General features: G+C 49.3%; 1 protein-coding gene across 2 annotated transcripts in view; it reads right to left on the bottom strand.

The window, feature by feature from the left end:
• Acsbg1 (acyl-CoA synthetase bubblegum family member 1) overlaps positions 1-18,426 on the bottom strand; it is a 59,976-nt gene extending 41,550 nt beyond the window's left edge. Inside the window, exons 1-4 of one of the 2 annotated variants that reach the window (XM_075965873.1) lie at positions 5,278-5,397; positions 4,465-4,637; positions 1,464-1,562; positions 538-632 (exon numbers count right to left, since the gene is read on the bottom strand). In XM_075965873.1, the coding sequence (XP_075821988.1) occupies positions 538-632; positions 1,464-1,562; positions 4,465-4,514 (244 nt within the window). In that variant the 5' untranslated portion in view covers positions 4,515-4,637; positions 5,278-5,397. Of the gene's footprint in view, positions 1-537; positions 633-1,463; positions 1,563-4,464; positions 4,638-5,277; positions 5,398-18,068 lie in introns of those variants that run through there. The other variant, XM_075965872.1, reaches the window with a different exon arrangement.
• Between the last annotated feature and the right edge of the window lie 491 nt (positions 18,427-18,917).

Raw genomic sequence — 18,917 nt, 5'->3', positions numbered from 1 at the left:
CTGCTTCTGTTACAATCTTGTTCTGTGCATAAAAGTGAACAAGTGTTGTAATGATACAATTATCATCCAGATAAGTTTTCAGGGTGAATGATAACTACCTTCCTTGAGGCCTGCTTATCTGAGGGGAAGGTCACCGACGGAGCACGTGATGACCCAGCTTCCAAAACAAACTGTGCTAGCTTGCACCCGTCTGCTTGCCCCATGCTCTAGTTAACTAAGTACAAACTCCCAAAGGTGTTGCTTATCTGGCTGGCCCCCTTCCCCGTCCATTGGCAGCCTAAGCCTGCAGGCCCTACCTGCTAGGGTCTTCCCATTGTTGCCCCTTCCTCCCAACCTTAGGGGAGAAGGAATCAGCCCCCTGTAATCTTCCATCATGCCTGGCCCTGATGGCCATGTGGCAACTGTGAGTTAAGAGTTAGATGGGGTCCCCAAAATGTGGACATAACAAGATTTCCATGGATTCTCCTTGAGTTCTGCTCTGTGGCTCCCAGCAGCCCCTACGACTCCCTCCAAGACCACCCCATTACGCGAGCTCACCTGTGGCATCTGGCGGTGAGGCCTTCTCTGGAGCTGAGAACTCAAGGCCATGAGTTGAGGACTCTTTGGGGAGCGTTCGCCCATCAATTAAGGAGCTGGGGAGTGGGGGAGATGGGTAACATAGGTTAGAACATTTTGTGTCCTGCCTCACTTCCTCCAGTCCCCTCCTTTTCCCTCTGTAGGAGAAATCAAGCCTTGCTATCTCCTGATTCTTTGAGTGTCACCGTGCAAGATCTTATCTCCCCATGAGTCTCAGTGTCTCCATCCAGACAGGAAGAGGCTTGGACTCTGAGCCTTCATTCTAAGAGAATATAGGCTTGAGGTTTGGGGGAAGCCTCTGCCCCATCTTTCTTCACTCCTACTAGTCCTGGGGCTCACTGAGAGGCTCAGAGTAAAGCTGGGGATGTTCCTAGAACTCTTGGAATCCTAAGGGGCTCCCTCTTCCATGGTGTCTGCCTGCAATCTTGACAGCCCCATGGAGAGGACAGGGGCCAGGGAGAGCTGGGGCTGTGCATGTCCTAGCTCTTCCTGGCTTCCCAGGCTAGGTGGCCCTGAGCAAGGGTCTCTTCTATCGATCGGGACAGGCTGGCTCCTGGATTTCTGTTATCACCGCAGCCTCGCTGTCCCTCAGCACCAGTCCTTCCCAGGGTTTACCTGGTCACACTTCCCCTTCCTGGGTGGACAAGCAGAGGGATTTCAATACACACCCCTCAGGACTACACAGGGCTGCAGGACTGTACAACAGCAGGAATACATCATCGTCATAGCTATGTAAACAGAACCTACTGGAATTGTATAGTGGGTAACCAGTATGGCTGGTCACAGATGCCTTAAGGGTATGACCCTGGCTCCAGGGAGTCCCATTTGTTTGTCAGGGTGGGGTTACCCCCATCCCTGCCCAGTTCCCAGGAAGCCAGGTCAATTACCTGCTTTGTACATTCGGCCTTATTCCTTGCTGGTACTGCAGGTTCAAACTAAGTTTTCGAACACACCCAGGCCCACCTGGTAGCAGTCTGCTTAAGAACCTGAGATATGTGTTAAAGCAAAAGACACAGAAAGTTATGAAAGGAGAAGGGTTGGAAGGGGAAGGAGAGGACTGAGATGGTCTTTTATATGTGCACACTGTGACTAAGGCATGGTCCACAGGACTGGAGCATCCCTTCTGTTGCTATGACGACCTGGCACAGAAGGGGAGGACTGAGTGGGTCCTTTATATGAGCACACCATGAGTAAGGCATGGTCCACAGGGCTGGACCATCCCTTCTATTGCTATGATGACCTGGCACAGAAGGGGAGGACTGAATTGGCTCCTTCTTGGGAACACTGTGAACAAGGCATGGTCCCTAGGGCTGAAGCATCTTCCCTGTTGCTATGGTGACCTGCTCTGGAGAGGACGGAAAGGATGACAAAGCCAAGGTTTCTGAGCATTCTGGATTTACTGACTTTGGGGCAGCTGTTTTACAGCGCTGTTCTCTAGGGCTGCTGGGTGGAAGCTGCCCCGCTTGGGGATGAAGACAGTAATGTTACCAAACAAGCCTGTGAGTTCCCTTAGTGAGGTGGGGCCTGGACAACAAGGCCAAACCCTGTGCTCAGAGCCGACCCACCTTTAAAATCACTGACTGGAAAGCCACTACAAAATCAGCCTGTAATCGCCTACCATCTAGCTCAGCAGCCTCCTCTAAACAGGTCTGTTTGTAAGTCCCCACCATCAAAGGTACGGTGCTCTTCCGCTCCTAATTAAATTTGGGCGAACTGGTTCTGGCTTTCCCAAAGCTAAACAGAGAAAATAAAAAGACAGCCACCCTGGGAAGTCAGAAGGCTAAGTTACTTATTCTGATGAGAGCCTTCTGGTTAGAGAGTGTGGGAAACCCATCTTCCCTGAACAGGCCTTTCCTGAGCTCCAGCACCCGGAGCGGGAGAAGACACCGTCTATAATCCTAGTCTTCTTCCCACCCTTCAGGTGGGCCCTGTTCTCCCACCAGGACCTGGTGGGAGAGGACACCTCACTTACCCTTGCAGTTGGCCCACAGAGGGTCAAATTCAACCCTCATGTCCTGGGCTTAAAGAATTTGGGGGTACCTAGGTTAAGAAAAAAGTCAAAAAGGAGTTGTCCTTACCCACAGAGCTGATCTCCCCTTGCAAGGGCCTTGGCAATTGAGGCCCTTGGAGGGACTGTCTGTCACCTGAGTTCGAATGTGTCTAACGTCCTTCCTGCTCACTCAGGGTTCTAGCTAGTGGCAGAAGAGGTTTCAACTGCATAAGGGCCAGAGTCACCCACACAAATCACCAGCACGGCACCACCTCACACAGCTTGCCTGTTTTTACCCTTTCCTGCACCCATTTTTGCCACTGTCAATGTTGGCACCTAGCAAGGCATCATTTTTATAGCAGGATAGGAAAGAAGAGGTCTGAGTGAACCCATACTATCGGTTTTTGTCAGGAGAGAGACCTCGGGATGAAACGGCTCATGTTCCTCTCCAAAAGCCCTGGGAAGCCCTGGGTGGTGGAACACTCACCTAGTGAGCGTGAGGCCCCACGTTCGATCCCCAGCGCTAAGGGGGAAACATGGCAGATCTCTGTTCTTTCCAGAAGGACAGGTGACCAGTGAGTGATCCCGGCAGGTGAGCACACTATGACTAGTAACACGCCTGTTGACAGCGATCAATGTTTATACCTGTCATTCTGGGAAATTAGACTCCTCTTGAATGAGTGCTCTGGAAGCTGGCAGGTTTCCAGGAGGAAATCACCTCAAGTAATAAAATGACAGGGATGGTGGGAGGAGGGCCTGAGCTGACTTGCTTCTGTCTGTGTTTTGAATTCTGAGGAGGAAGATTCCAAGATGGCAGGAGGCTGGTTCCCTTTCACCTAGTGTTCTTCTCATATAAGCCTGCTGTTTGCTCTTCACAGAAGCAAGCCAACGAAACTCGGCGTTCTTTGCTACCTCTCCAGGTATGCAGGGAACAAGAAGACCAAGGTATTGTTTGAGCAACTCCATGAAATGCGGACAGAGGCGTGCGGCAGGGCCTGCTCACTGGCTCTCTCCTAACCATCATTCCATCTCATCTAGTCATCCAGGCTTGCCAGCAGACTGCAGAGCCTCTCTAGCCTCCTTAACTCTTCCTCCAGGAAGCCCTCCTAGATTCCCAAAATACCCTCCAGCTTGATCTTTGAGAGTCACACACAGGAAGTTCCTGGAAAGTAAGGGTTATCCCCAATTCAACTCTGTTCTCCAGCCATGAGTAATCATTGTCGAAGCCCGGTAAATGTTGGTTGGATATACCCATCATATCATCACAGTGTGACACATAAATTAAGGAGAACCCTGCTTCCCGTGTGACTCCCTCACAACGATCCATTTCCTATATAGTCTTATCATTCAATCTTCCCAGTTAGCCATGAGCAGTAACGCAATTGCTGTCAAATCAATGTTCTCTTGAAACAGCCTAGCATGGAGTCTGCCCTCCTATTAGGGTTCAACTAACGTCTCAAGCGCTATGCTATGGTCAAATCGCTATGTGTCTCTGAGCTGTTTTCTTTTTTCTTTTAGTTTTTTTTTTCCAAGACAGGGTTTCTCTGTAGCTTTGGAGCCTGTCCTGGCACTAGCTCTTGTAGACCAGGCTGGCCTAGAACTCACAGAGATCTGCCTGCCTCTGCCTCCCTAGTGCTGGGATTAAAGGCGTGTGCCACCACCGCCCGGCATCTGAGCTGTTTTCTAACCCATATCCTATGCTATCGTGAGAAGATGATGTAGAAAAAGCGCTCAGTGCAGAATCATCTGCCTCCATCCCTGGCGAAAGCAAGAGGGGGAATGAACAGGGTGACAAGTCTTAAACCCAGGTCCGGGACTCAGGTACTGTGCTAAGTACTCCCCCATGGGAGATGGTGACGGGCAGGAGGCAGGAGGATGGTGGGACCCTGGTTCCTTACACAGTCCTCAGGATGGAGCTGGCAGACCTGAGAAGCAGCACCTCTGGCATGGTCCCTGTGGGGTGGCTGCACCCCTCGAGCTCACCAGGGAGAGAGCGAGAACCTCAGAGGGCGTGTCACAGCGTCCCCTGGGGAAAGCCACCGCAGCCCCAGAGAGGCCCAACTCGACCGCCCTGCAACAGAGACACAGTGTGAGTCACTGCCCAGGCCTAGCAGGGCAGGGGCAGTTGTCCTTCTTTGAGGCATGACTCACCACTCCTGGGGCTGGGCACCTGACTGTAGTTTACTGCCTTCTAAACCCACACATCCCTTCAGTCTGGGAACAACACAAGCTCACAGTTGGTGGCTTCCTTGAGGCTCTGGGCTCAATATTCCCTAGAGCCAATTGCTCACCTGCAAGAGCCAATCTATCAGATTTCCAGGACTCCTACTTTGCAAAGACTCTGCCCACTGCCCAAGTCTCTGGTACTTGAAATGTTCGTCTCTGTCCAGAGACAAGGGGAAAACCAACTTCCAGACATCCTGAGAAAGTTCTCAATGGAGGTGTTACCTCAGCACCACCCTGCACCTTAAAAACCCCAAAGACATGTTGGGGCTCCCTAAAGAAGGCCAAGCCCATACTTTGCCACCCTGTTATCTTGTACACCAGACCTCACATCCCAGCTTCCCTTTGGTCTATATGGACTGCCTCGTTTCAAAGATGAAACCTCTGACAGCTCTCTCCAGTCCTTACTCCCACCTTCCCACGACCCCCACAGAATAGTCACAGCAGAGGACTTGCCTAGCAAGCTCGGCCCCAAACTCCCCGCTCACCTTCCTTTTCTTTGTGGTGGCAGGCTCAGGGCTAAACACCCCCTGCTCCTGCAGCTATGGCATGATGAATCTGAGAACTGGCTGCCGCAGTGGCCCAGGTTCCGGGTGATGAGCCACAAGGGCTGGGCATGAGTGGGGACCCGCCCCAGCCCGCCTTGGGGCTCCTGGCAAGGTGTGGCCCCAGGTACCTCTGACCTACATGGCATAGGACCCAGCTTATGGCTCTTACATAAGCGGGGTGGGAAGCAGGACAGGGACTTGCCAGTGCAGTACCAGAGACGGCTTGTTGACTGCGATCCCTAACAGAGCCTTGGAGAAATTACTCCTGCTACTGGGCCATGTACCTGACAGAACACACTCTGGGGGCCTCTGGGGCTGGGCCAGAAGATTGACTTGTTTGTTCAATTTGGGTTTTTTTGGGGGGGGTCCATTTTTATGGTTTCTAAGTACACATACCTTGTCAGATGGGCTGGGCTTCCTGTATGCACTGTTCCACCTTGTAATGTCAATGTTATTAATATCCCCATTTTCCGGATGAGTGAATGGGGGCCCAGAGAGTGCTAGACTTGCTCCATGTTACACAGCCAGCAAGAGGCAGAGCCAGCGTGTTTAAACTGGCTCCCCACAGCTGGCTCTGAAGCCAGGATGCCAGGACACAGGTTTATCCGGCACTTGCAACACAAATTCAACCATTCTATCCAACCTTCCTCGGACAACCCTCATCCACGGACCTTGCCTCGGGTTTCTAAAGACACTCCCCACCCCGCTCCCCACAACACTAGTGAGTTTGCCGCTGCCATGGCTTCTTTAGTACCCTCTAAAACTAGGAGAACCTCTGCCCACCTCTCTTTCTGGCTTCTCCTTAGATTTCTCTGTTTCTTGTCTCTTTTGAGAAATTCACTCATATCTTCATCTTTAATTATTCCCTGGGAGCTAAACTCCAAACCCCAAACTGCTCCCAGGCTGAGACGAGAGACTAGAGGCACCCCAGCCAGCATGAGGGGAGATTTCAAATCCTAGTTTAACTCACATGCAGAGCACAGAGACAGCAATGGGGACAGGGGCTGGTTGGGAGGTCCTCTACTGACTTGGGTGACAGAGAGCTATCAGCACTCCATCTTCAAGATAATTTTGACCTTTACCCTGTTTTCACTCCTGAGCAGCTTCTTTCCCAAGTGGCCCCTGCCCACTGCTCCACCCTGTGACATCCAGGTCATTTCACTCTTCGCTCTGAAACCTGGTGATGAGCCATTTTAAGAGCCTTCTAGCCGGGCAGTGGTGGCACACACCATTAATCCCAGCACCTGGGGGGCAGAGGCAGGTGGATCTCTGTGACTTCGAGGCCAGCCTGGTCTACAAGAGCTAGTTTCAGAAGAGGCCTCAAAGCTACAGAGAAACCCTGTCTCGCAAAAGAACCTTCTAGAAATCCACTGCTCATTCCATCCATAGGCTTCTGCAATCAGAAGCACTCTTCCTATTTGAGAAGCCTGTGTGACCCCAGAAATCCAGGCCCAGTCATATGAAAGGCTTTCAGACTTTCATCCCACCAGGAGAGGTGATGAGAGAGCTCCCCTCTTCTCCCCAGTGCTGGCTGAGTAGCGGCTTCACGCTTGGGATCAGCACTGGGTCATACTGGCTGAGGGGAAGGGGTGGTAACATCTGCACTTGAAGACAAAGGTAGCCTCATCCCGAAGTTTCTAGGCCCTCTGGATGGCTGGATATAGTTTCCAAACTGATGATGTTCAGGGAACTTGGGAACTATGTAAGCCCCTTTCCAATCCTTTGAAAAACCCATCAGCAAGCCTCCTCCTCCTGTGCCCTACTCCTAAAAGCCCCACATATTCCAAGAACTCCGAGAGGGACCCCTTGCTGTCACATTTTTTCCTGGAGCTGGCTAGCTAATCCAAGGCATTTAGTTAGTATTTGAGGACTAGCAATCGCTAGGAAACAGAAATGTGAACTCAGTCCTTACTCCCAGAGTTGGAAATAATCTCTCCCTGTCCCAGTGATTGATAGCTTCGGGGGGGGGGGGGCGTCCTTCCTCCTATCCCGGAGTTGATTTAATGCCTTCTGTGTACCAGGTGGCATGTGGGCTGTGTAAGCAGAGGTGAGCAAACTGGATTATATTAGAGATAGTGTGCGCTTGATGGCCGGTGGGCATGCATGTGTTCAAGGCTACTGGTTGGTGAGGGGCATCATCAGTGCCAGCTTTGGGGAGGGCAAAGAGAGACCATGGAGGAGGGCTGAAGGTAAGATTATTTCATGTGAAGCCATGGTGGTAGGGCAGGGGAAGCTATTATGGGTAATAGATATAGCCTGTGGACCATCTGGTCTTAGCTCCCAGTTCATGGGTGGGGCCTTGGGCCAAAGTAAAGATCTGCTGGGTATATGAAATCTCTAGAAAATCATTAGGGTAAGGTATTCATGATTAGCATATGCTCAGAGCCACCAGAAGGAACGGATTGGAGCAGAGATGGTGGGGGCCTTGACTGACTGAGTCCCAACAGGAGTGGGTTGTTTACTGAGGGACCTCACCCACAACAATTCCTCCTCCCTAAGCCTTGGCTCCCATCTTGATGGGTGGGGCAGCCATCTAGCCAGTTTACTCTTAACCCAGCTGGCAGTACCTAGACTGAGTGTTCAACCTTGGCAAACCAAATCCCATTGTCCGCGTAAGGAAATAAATATACCAATCATCAAGTTCTATGACAGTCTCTCAAAGGAGTTGGCTAGTAAATTGGTCAAGCCCAAGGCAGAGTTCTCTGGACACTAATCTTTGGATTTTTGCCTTGATTGTGTGACTTCAGACAACTCCTGGTTCTTCTCTGGTACTCCATATTCTGAGATGTCACAGATAAAGGGCCTCCCAGTTTCAAGACTGTGTTTGACAATCAAGGGCCTGCGCTAGAAGTATGCCATTCTAAGTAGAGATAAACCTACGCGTTTGCGTGTTGCCAGGATCCCATGCCTGAGAGTGCAGGGGGGAACATACAGGAATAAGAATGGTATGTGCTCTTGATTTTCCTGTACGGGGCACGTACTGGATGTTGTGCAATGCTTTCCGTGTTTTCCATCTGTGTGGAAATGTCCATCCTCACAACAGCTCAGAAACACTGCTGCTGTCGGAATCTTACAGACGAAGAAACACACTCAGACATAGACTTCAGAGAGGTGGGCTCAGAGCGCACGTCCTTAGTCAGCCAGATATCCTGGAAGTGCTGGGCCCTCCAGGTGATTGGAGTGGGACAGGGCAGGGACAAGAAGGCCAGTAGGGAATGGGGCATCTCAGCATCTTCTGTCCCCATTCCCGACTGTGCATCAAATATCAGGGCTGTGACAAGTGTTGTGGACAATAAGAAAGGTCAGAATTCTAGTTCTGAAATCCTAATGAAGCCGCCTTCTTTTTTTCTCAAATCCCAAATTTTATTTATTTATTTTGTTTGTTTATTTATTTATTTGTGTGTGGAGGTCAGAAAACAGTCTGAACGGGTTGTTTGAACATTTGCAGGGGTTGGTTCTCTTGTTCTACTATGTGGACTCAAGAGATCAAACTTAGGTTTTCAGGCGTGGCTGCAAATGCCTCAGCCCCTGAACCACCTCTTACGTGGCATCAAGGATACAACTGGTAGGTCTGCTGATCACAGGGGAGGCGGTGTGAAGCTCAAAGTTGACAGAGTTCTAGCCCAAAAATGACTTGAAAACCACTGACTGCCATTTTTATTTGAAGTGCTGCATGCACGTTTCTGACTGTGTTTTTTTTTCCCCTTGGGGCCTCGGCTGCCCCGGCTACAGAATAGGACTGGAGTGGATAGGTAGGTTGTAAATCCCAGCTCTGGTCAAAGAGGAGTCTCTGCTTCTCTCCCAGGGATATGAGAGGAGGGAAACACACTGCTTGGTCCTCCAGTCCTAGATCCTCACCGTGTAGAGAAGACGTCCCCCAGGCCACCCAGGTGTGTGCCAAAGACGGCCGCTGCTCTGGGGACACACCGGCCAAAGAAGAAAGATGTGACACACGACCACAGTCTGTACTTCTTGGGCCTTGGCTGGCAAGGGGCTCTGCTGTGGAGTGGTTGGAGTGTCACAGCAGCAGAAGGGAATCTGGAAGATGCCAGATAATGTTCCAGCTACTTTACAGGACTTGCTCATTTTGCTGTCTTGACTGACTGTGGCCCCATCTTATGAGGAAATGTACAATGAGAGGAAGTAAATCCCTGAAAGTCATGCAGCTAGTGATGGGGTCATCTGGGACCCTGGTGAGCAGACTCCAGGGTTCACGTTTTTGCTTTTATTCTGTTTTCTGGTGTTGGGAATTGAATAAAGCTGAATAATTCACTTGTGCATGCTGGGTAATCTCTGCCCTGAGCTATATACCCCCGCCCCCACTCCATGAAGCCTCCAGTTCCATTCTATGTCTTAGCAACATGGGATTTCCTAGAAACAACTGACGCAGAACAGCAGACATGGTGGGCTAAGGAACGGGTTTATTATATTTGTGTTAGTAGAGTCTTTAAACTAACATAGTCTTAATCCTTCTAACACCCAATTCATAATATTGATCATTCAGCCAAGAAAGACTAAACATCTGAAAATATGCACAATCAAGGGGGAAAGACAGCGAGAGAAACAACCCCTGGTCTGACACAGATATAGAAATGAAGATACCAGGGCTTCGTAGCAGTTATTAAGACAAACTGAAGAATTAAAGAGGGAAAAAATAGTCACAATCCATTGTGTGTGTTTCTGTCTGTCTGTCTTTCTGTCTGTCGCTCAGTCAGTCTGTCTGTGTATATGTATGATGTGTATACATTTTGTGCTGATCGCTGGGTATCTGTATGTGTGTGTTGTGATGTATGTGGGTACATGCTTGTGTGGGCCCATGTAGAGGGGTCTCCCCTTGTGCTGGTGTGTTTTGTGGACACATTAACAAGTACAGTGGAGTAAAACTCAGAAACGAGTTCCCGTTTCTTGTAAGTTCACAGCGAACCAATCTTCACTAAGATGAGACGACCCAACAGAGAAAGAAGGGTCTTTCCAGCAAGCTGAGGTGGCTGAGGAAGATGGAGGCAAAGCTCTTCCCCTGCCAGCCGCAAAACAGAAGCTCAAAAGGAAGCAAACTAATATACATTATTTGATCTAATTCAATGTGAATTCAATTACTTAATGAAAAGCTAAGTCTGTGAAAACACTGGAAGAAGTAAATCTTGTAACTGTGACTTAGGCAAAGATTTCTCACACACGGTACTGAAGATATAAACAACAAAAGAAAAACCGATAAGTTGGTTGTGATCAAAATTAGAACTATATCCAAGCTTCAGGGGACACAATCAAGAACCCGAAGAGCTAACCCAGAAAGTTAGAGGAACTACTTCCAAATCAGATGGTGGTAAAGAGAGTTGTGTTTAGAATGTGTAAATGAACACTTATCACTCAATAATGAACAATATTGACAAAGGGGAATTGAAGAGACATCTTTCTGAAGAAGACAATAGGCTCTTTAGAGGTTACTCAACGTCTCAGTCACTGGGACACACAAATCAAAACCATATGAAGTAACAGCTTACACCCACCAGGGTTGTGGTAATCCCCAAAGTTAAGGGAGTTGGCAATGGTATGGAAACGCTGGAGCCCTTGCAACTGCTCAGAGGACAGTTTCTTCCGGCTTCTCGAAGATTATCTGTTGAGCTGGGTATGAGGTGCACTCCTTTAACCCCCAAATCTGGAAGACTGAGGCAGGCAGATCTCTGAATTCGAGGACAGTTTAGTCTACATAGAAAGCTCTAGGCTAGCCAAGGGTACATAATGACACCCTGTCTCAAACAGGAAAATAAAATTTTAAAAGGTTATGAAATGAATTTCATATGACCTAACAACTCCCTCATAGGCATATACCCAAGAGAAATGAAAAGAGATGTTGACACCAAAACTGAACATGGATATTCTCAGCCTGATGGTTATAACACCCACGTGCCCATCAATGGATGAAGGAGTAAGCAAGTTGTGACATATAAAGAAATATTAATTAGGCATAAAAGAAATGAAAAGCTACCTACCACACCTTTAATCTGACACTTGGGAGGCTGTGGTTAGAGAATTGCTTTGGGTTCAAAGCCAGCCTGGGTGGCACAGTGAGACCCTGCCTCAGCCCCCCTCATACACAAACAGACAGACAGAAGGAGACAATAATACACGCTACATGATGACTGAGTCGTGAAAACACAGCTGCTAAGAGGTCACTCTCAATAGGCTGTACATCAGCTTGTCTCGATAGAATGTCTCAGCAGAGACAAATCAGTGGTTTCCTCAGATTAAAGGCATCGAAATGCTGATGGGTGCAGACAAAGGCAATATTTTAAAAGAAATGGAGGGTTGTGGGGGGAGGACGCATTAACAAAAGGAGAAGGCAGAAGTGACTGGCCGCTTGCCATGGAAGCCATGGAGATGTCAGTATGGCTATAACAAATCCTTGGATGCAAGCCAGAATTTTCTTCACCTTTAAAAGGAAGGTAAAATAACGGCATTTTTTCCCACAAATGAAAGACGGAAACATTTCTTACAAAAACTGCTGTAATAGGTTGAAATCATGTTTGCAAATTCTTTTTCGAGATTGGGTCTCCCTGTGTAGCCCAGCCTGGCTTGAACTCACAATCCTCACGCCTCATCCTCCTGAGTGTTGGAAGTATAAGCACGTGTCACCATGCTTGGCCATCCTGCACATTCGCAACACTGCTTCCATCAGTTGGTGAAGTCTGATTAATCCCACCCACACCCTTAATAAGTGCTAGCCCAATGCCTGGCTCCTAACATTGTAGGGAAGTGCCTAGCTTCCAAGGCTGGGTCAGAAAAAGCAAAGTCTCCACCTAACTCTCAAAGTAGGTGATTGTGGATCCCTGACCCATGATGTCAGAAATCTGCCTACCTCGAAGGCATGTTGGTGACATCATTCAGGGAAGACACATAGAAATACATATATGCTGAAGAGTCCTAGAACACTCGGCATACTGCGTGTCCCCAGCACAGGCTCCAGACATGTGAGCCATGACTCTCAAACATCCCTAGTAGCCCTGCTGACCCACCACCACGTTGTGAGGACACTCAAGTAGCTCACAGAGAGGGCCATTGGCAAAGAACTAAGGTCTCCAGCCAATGCCAGTATAATAACACACATCCTTATCACTGGCAACTTGTGAATATGGCTTTTTACTTTACTTTTGGTGGTGGGGTATGGATATGATTAAGGAGCTCAGGACAGAAAGAATATTTTGTGTTACCAAGAGAACTCGAAATACAATTACGTATGTTCTGAAAGAGGTTACAGCAGTTCAAGATATTGTTGGTGGTAGTGTGACATACATCAAATAAAACAAGAACTCAAATGACCCTTGGCAGAATGGAGAATAAACACATTGTGGTATCTACACAAGGAAGCAGAGATGTGCTTGACAATCCAAAGAATAAACAATGTACCACAGAAACACTTAATGACATGGATGGCCTCTCAGGCATAAAATGTGACAAGAGCCAGGCACAAAAGGGCACAGTCTGTGTGGAGTGACTTACACACATGACGTTCAAGAATGACTAGAGAAATGGGGGGACGTAAAAGATTTTTCTGGAATGATGAGTATTTTCCATATTAAAGTTGGGTTGTTGATCATATGGTGTGCACACTGAAGTCATCACCTATAGGTCAGTATGTTTCACGGTAGGAAACATTTGCCTCCGTTAATAAAACCCCATCCACCTACTCAACTCTTCAGACGGACATTCTGCAAGTGGAAGCTCAGAGAGCCAGGCCTAGATGTCTCTCCTGTGATCGTGGCCTTTAGAGTTTCCCAGCTCTCTGTGAGCATCTTCCACACAAGCCTCTGTCAGGAGTCACAACAAGGAATCCAGGAGACTATTCTCTTTTAATTAACTACTTCAATTTGTTAATTTTTAAAATGAATTTATTCCTTGGAAATTTCATATATATAATACATTCTGGCCACAGTCACCACCTACCCTAGCTTATCCCCATTCCTTGCCCCAAGTCTCTCTTCTCATCAGGTGCTCCTTCCTCCCACTATCATTCTTTAAAGGTTTATGTTTATTTCTTTTAATCAAGTGAGCGTTGGGGTGGAGTGCGTACGTACCAGTGCCTGTGGTGGCCAGAAACTGCAGTTATGCCATGGACAGGTAACTGAGCTAGAACCACTGCAGGAGCAGATGAGCTCTTAACCACTGAGCCATCACTCCAGCCCCGCACTGTCATGAATTTGGTTTTGTGGTCCACGGAGTTTAGGCAGCGCTGCATACACGGACATGGTGGCAGCATAGACAAGTAGCCACTAAAGACAGCGGAGGACCACTAAGGACAATGACTCCCACTCCTGCAACAACAGTCAGCTGCCAATCACCCTGGAGGAGGGGCCAGACCCCCATGGGCCCCTCCCTCATCATCAGCTGCCAATAACACCTGGAGGAGGGGCTAGACCCCATGGGCCCCGCCCTCAGCCATGACTGCGTGTTGAAGGGTTCAGTCCTGTGCCGGTCCTCCCAGTTGCTCTGAGTTCACGAGTGTGGTAAGCACTCAACGCCTAGAGGATAGCGTTCCACAGCTCCACAGCCCCACAGCCTCACTGTCTGGCTCTTTAATCCTTTCTGCAACACGGGGGTCTCTTGAAGTATTGGGTGTTTAACAGAACTCTCTCTTCCCACCGCTGTCCTTTACAGAGGTGATGAAATTAAGTAACAAACTCTCCTTCCCCAGAGGGATTCAAGTCAGAGTAGATTGAAGTAAATTGATTCTGTGTTGGTGTAGTAACCGAATGGGTAAGACTATGACCTGAAAGAACCCACCGGCCTGGGAGGGCATATGTCATTTAAAAGGGTTTACCTGGGGACACAGCGATTAGCTTGGGTCCCAATCCTTGGCTTTGAGCCAGCTTGGCCTCTGCTGCCCCTGGCTAACAATTGACAACACTGCAAGGACCCAGGGCTGACGTGGGTTAGTCTGAAGATACCCAGATTGAATGTCATATATCTGGGACCAGGCCCAGTTTGCCTCAGGGACTCTGACTTTCCAGATAGGTCCTGCCCTTTGGATACTCCCGACACCAACACCTTGACTTCCTGTGGCCATTATAGTCCCAACTCTGTCCTGTGCCCACTGGCCTTGAACACCAAGGTCCTTCCCATCCTTTCCTATAGAGCTCTTTCCCCAATGAAATTCTGCTTACCTTTCAGGTCTCGAATTTTGTTGTTGTTGTTGTTGTTGTTTGGTGTTTTAAGACAGGGTTTCTCTGTAGCTTTGGAGCTGTCCTGGAACTAGCTCTTGTAGACCAGGCTGGCCTCGAACTTACAGAGAGCTGCCTGCCTCTGCCTCCCTAGTGCTGGGATTAAAGGCGTGCGCCAACACCGCCCGGCTCAGGCCTCAGGTTTAAAGACTCCTTTAGTCTCCAAGACAAAGTCAGATCTCTATTATATTACCTCCATTTCTTTTTACATTACTAACTTTAAAATTATTTTATCACGATAAATTAAATATAGCCTAAAAGTTAACATTTTTACCATTTGAAGTGTATAATTCTCTGGCCCTGTATATTTTTTCCTTTCTTTTCTTTTACTACATTAAAAAAAAATATTTGTGTGTTTAAGGGGATGTGCATGTGGGGGTCAGAGGGCAACTTGCAGTAGGGATTGAACTCAAATTGTTAGGCTTGGTGGCAGGCAACTCTTCTGGCTAAGCCATCTCACCAGTCCCCCTCCCCACCACACACACACACACACACACACACACACGCGCGCGCGCGCGCACACACACACACATATGCGCACACACATGTCCACACACACACACACATACACACACACGCACACACATCCATGTACACAGACACACATGTACACACACAGGCACACACATGCACTTATACACATGCACACATGCACGAATGCACGTACATGCACACACACACACTAGCATTTTTCTTCACACATTTTAAAATTCCTTTTTGATACCTATCATTAAACTGTAAGTTTAATGACTCATGGCATAATTATTTATTAATGTTTGCCTTCTTGGCTGGTGTGTAAACTCCTTAAGGCAGAGGCTTGTTTTGTAGTCTCTGACATTCTCTTGTGTTTAGTGCAATTCCTGGAGATCTGACAATAAGTGATGTTGAGTTATGAATGGGCATATTATAGAACAGAGGAAAACAATAGAGATATCAAAGCATGAGGAAAAGAAAGAGCAGCCATACTTCTGTACTATGCGAAGTGGGCAGTGGGAGTCGGGAGAATCTCCAGAACTAGAAGGCTCTGTGTGTTCCCAATGCCAAGGACACTTGTGCTTTTGGTAACATTTCCCTGTGGTTGTTCCTCTTAAGCCATCAAGCTGGTGAGATGGATTGACCCCTCCCTGCCACCGTTAGCAAGCTTTATCTGCGAGGACAGCATCTCTTGCCTAGCTTGCTGCAGCATCCTGGACTGTCTTCCATCATGGGCTCTCGGGGGTGGGAGGGGTTCCTCTCCATACCTGGCTTCTGTCAGGCAGAGCTAAGACAGTAGCAGGCCGCTCAGGGTGAGTTTGGGCAGTTTAGAGCCAGCAATCCTACAGACCAATTTTCTGCTTCACTTCCCCTGGCTACCTCACATTCAGTCCCTTTGTGGCCACCACCGGAGCCATTCCTTACTTGCCATAGACTGCTCACCGCCACCAGTGGCTCTGGAGCCTTGGAAGGATGAAGGGATGCAGCCACCTGTTTCCTCCTCTCCGGCTGGCTGCCCTAGGCCTGCCCATCACAAGTAGAACACCTCAGACTCTCCAGACCATGAGTTAGCCTGGCCCCAGCCTGGTGGTCTGATGGCCACTTCTTCACAAACACACTGCCCCTGCTACCACCCTGGGACCATAGCCTTTCAAACCTGAGACCAGTTGTCCCGTTCTCAAGGACTTCCTTTCATTGGGGTGTTTCTCCCAGACCTGGAACCTGATATGACTGAGACCTAATGGCTCAGGGCATGCTCAATAAAGCCTCCGGTAGATAGCATCCTCTATAGCCTCAGTCTCGAGAGGTACACCAGTTCTAGGCACCCCTAATACCTGTTCCTCCACCGCCAGCCAACCCTTCTGCAGTATGAGGGAGGAAAGAGGAAGCAAGGGTCTTTCAACTTATGGGAGGTTTCTGGAACCATCCTTACCGCAGGAGCAGCTGTCCCTGGCCACAGATATGGAGCTTTGCTGACTCCAGTAAGGAACCAATGGTCTTTTCTCGTAGCTACACTGCAAGACTGCTGGGGTACCTTCGCCTGCCCTGCCAGACAGATGGGGAAACTGAGGCTCAGAGAGGGTATGTCTTGCCTTGAGTTGTAGAGTGAGTCAGGAGTAGAGCCTGACCAGAGCCCAAGCCCTGAGTTTTGCAGCCTGCTGCCGAGATGCCCTGGCCACTGCCCTGGGGTTTGTGTGTCTGTGGTGTGTGAGCCCGCACCCCTGAAGACGTTGTCAAACATGATCAAGGTCAAGGGAAGTCAGGCCGTTCATCTTCCGTTGCACAGAGGGAAACACTAAAACTCAGAGAGGTTCAACAACTTATCCCAAGTTGCCCAGTGAGAAAGCGGTGGAGTCCTTGTCTGTCCTGCAAGCCCTGAGGCTGTGCTCGCTCCCATAACAGAGTCCTTCCTGCCAAAGCTGGAGACGGCCCCCAGGTTTGACCATCTCAGTATTATCAGTGAAGCAGACCCAGGGCCTATCAGCTCAGGTGCCCAGCTTTCTCCCTGGTGGCCAAGTCCCTGTCAATATGGACCTGACATACAGACTTCAGCAAAAACTGGGCTTACTGACCCTACTCACCCTTCATTTAGTGGGACAGGTGACTTTGAAAACCAGCAGACACTGTTCTTCATTTTTCAAGGTCTGAGCTTCCCAGGCATCTATGAGCATCACTTGGGATGGTGTGCTAGCCCCTGCTCTTTGAGCTCATGAGAGATTGTACCCAGAGCCTCCAGGGCCTAGACCTTTCTGTGCCAACAGCCCATGTCCAAGGCCACAACTGTTCCCCTATACTTGCATCCCTTACAGGGGCAAGGGTACTGCTTGTGGCTGATGAATTTGTTCCAAGGACCTTAAGGGACAGATCAACACATCCTCCCATCCACCCTACCTTTCTTTCTGCACAGCCCTTATGAGGACAGTGGCCATGTTCTTGGAACCCATATCCTTGCAGGATCTGCACTTACTACTCAGCCCTTGGCACTTAGCCTTGAGCTCCCCTGTATACAATCCAGCCACTTAGCACACTGCTGGGCCTGAGCCCTTGTCTTCCACTATTCTGTGTTCTGCCTATTTCTTTCCTTCATGGGGCATAGATGCAGTTCCTCCAAATCAGTGGCTTTGGACAACTTCAGCCACTGGTCATGTACTGACAAAGAGGGCCAGGGACTTGCCAAGGTCATTCAGCAGGCTGGGGCTGGGATCATGGGCACTTCCCTGAACTTATCGGCCATTGACCCCCATATGCTATGTGCCACTTCACCCACCAACCCCGGGAGACAGAGGGACATGCCTGTTGACTGAAACCTGTTTTAATGGCAGTGTAACTCGTTCCTCAATCAAGCTTCTATGGCTACCAGAAAAAACAGACACATTAAATGGCATTCCAAAGGACAAGCGTCCCTAACTCGTTCCTTTTCCATCACAGAGATCAGGTAAAGAAGCCAAGGCTCAGAAAGATACGTTGCTTGCCCGGCCCCTGTAACAGAATGAACGCGGCCGGGCCTCAAGCTCCATGTGCTGAGACCTGACTTGGACTCACCTTGTTTGGGAGCTGTTTTGGGTGGTCCCCAAGGCACCTTGCTGCTGGGCATCTCTGCTGTCGGGCATGTTGGAGTCCCTGGTCAGGCAGCAGTATCCTGCTTCAGGACCGCGTGGCATCCGCTGTGGGCATTCACCAAAGACAGCGCTGTTCAGCGCTGGTCTCCCACAGTGAGAGGTTGGCCTTGACTGGGGCAGTGGGGGCGGGCATGGGGTAGGGGTAGGCGGTGCCTGGATTGACCCAGAGGGCCCCATTTCCTCTCTATTCTCAGAAGCTCAGAATGTCCCTAGACAGTGAAGTTGCTCAGGACGAAAACTTCCCTTTTCTTCCTGGTTTTGCTGTACTCAAGATGAGGAGAATTTCAATGAAGCCAGACTTCATTTTTATGCAAATTGACCCCGGTTCTCCCAGAAGGTCTAGCCAATGGGCTCAGGACTTCTAGGCCCCCAGAAAACCTCCTCACTGTCTTTAAAGGGACACTTTGGAGCAAATGGGTGTTCCCAGCACAAATCCAGACCCTGAACCGGAGATGACTGCTAGTCCCAATGCCCATTCTGCAGCCTCAGCCTCAAGAGATGAATGTAACCCAAGTGGGTTTGCCGGGAGTCCCCTGGCTCCAGATCCGGACTGAACACGCAGGAAAGCCCTCCTGCTCTCAAGGAGTACAGTATTGGGGGAGGGTAACGGGGGGCTATTTCATAGCACATAGAAGCATCTGCACTAAAGCAGGCATGAGTGGGAACCCCAAAATGGGGCCATTCAGGGACACCTAAACACAAGCAAGGATTTGCCCCTTTCGTTAAAGGAGGAAAAGCTAGTTGGCAGGCAGCCACAAGCAGCCATTTCTCC

This window comes from Microtus pennsylvanicus, chromosome 3 (genome assembly GCF_037038515.1).
Source record: "Microtus pennsylvanicus isolate mMicPen1 chromosome 3, mMicPen1.hap1, whole genome shotgun sequence".
NCBI lineage: Eukaryota > Metazoa > Chordata > Mammalia > Rodentia > Cricetidae > Microtus > Microtus pennsylvanicus.
The sequence above is the reverse complement of the archived record's forward strand: the minus strand, read 5'-3'. Positions and strand labels throughout refer to the sequence as shown.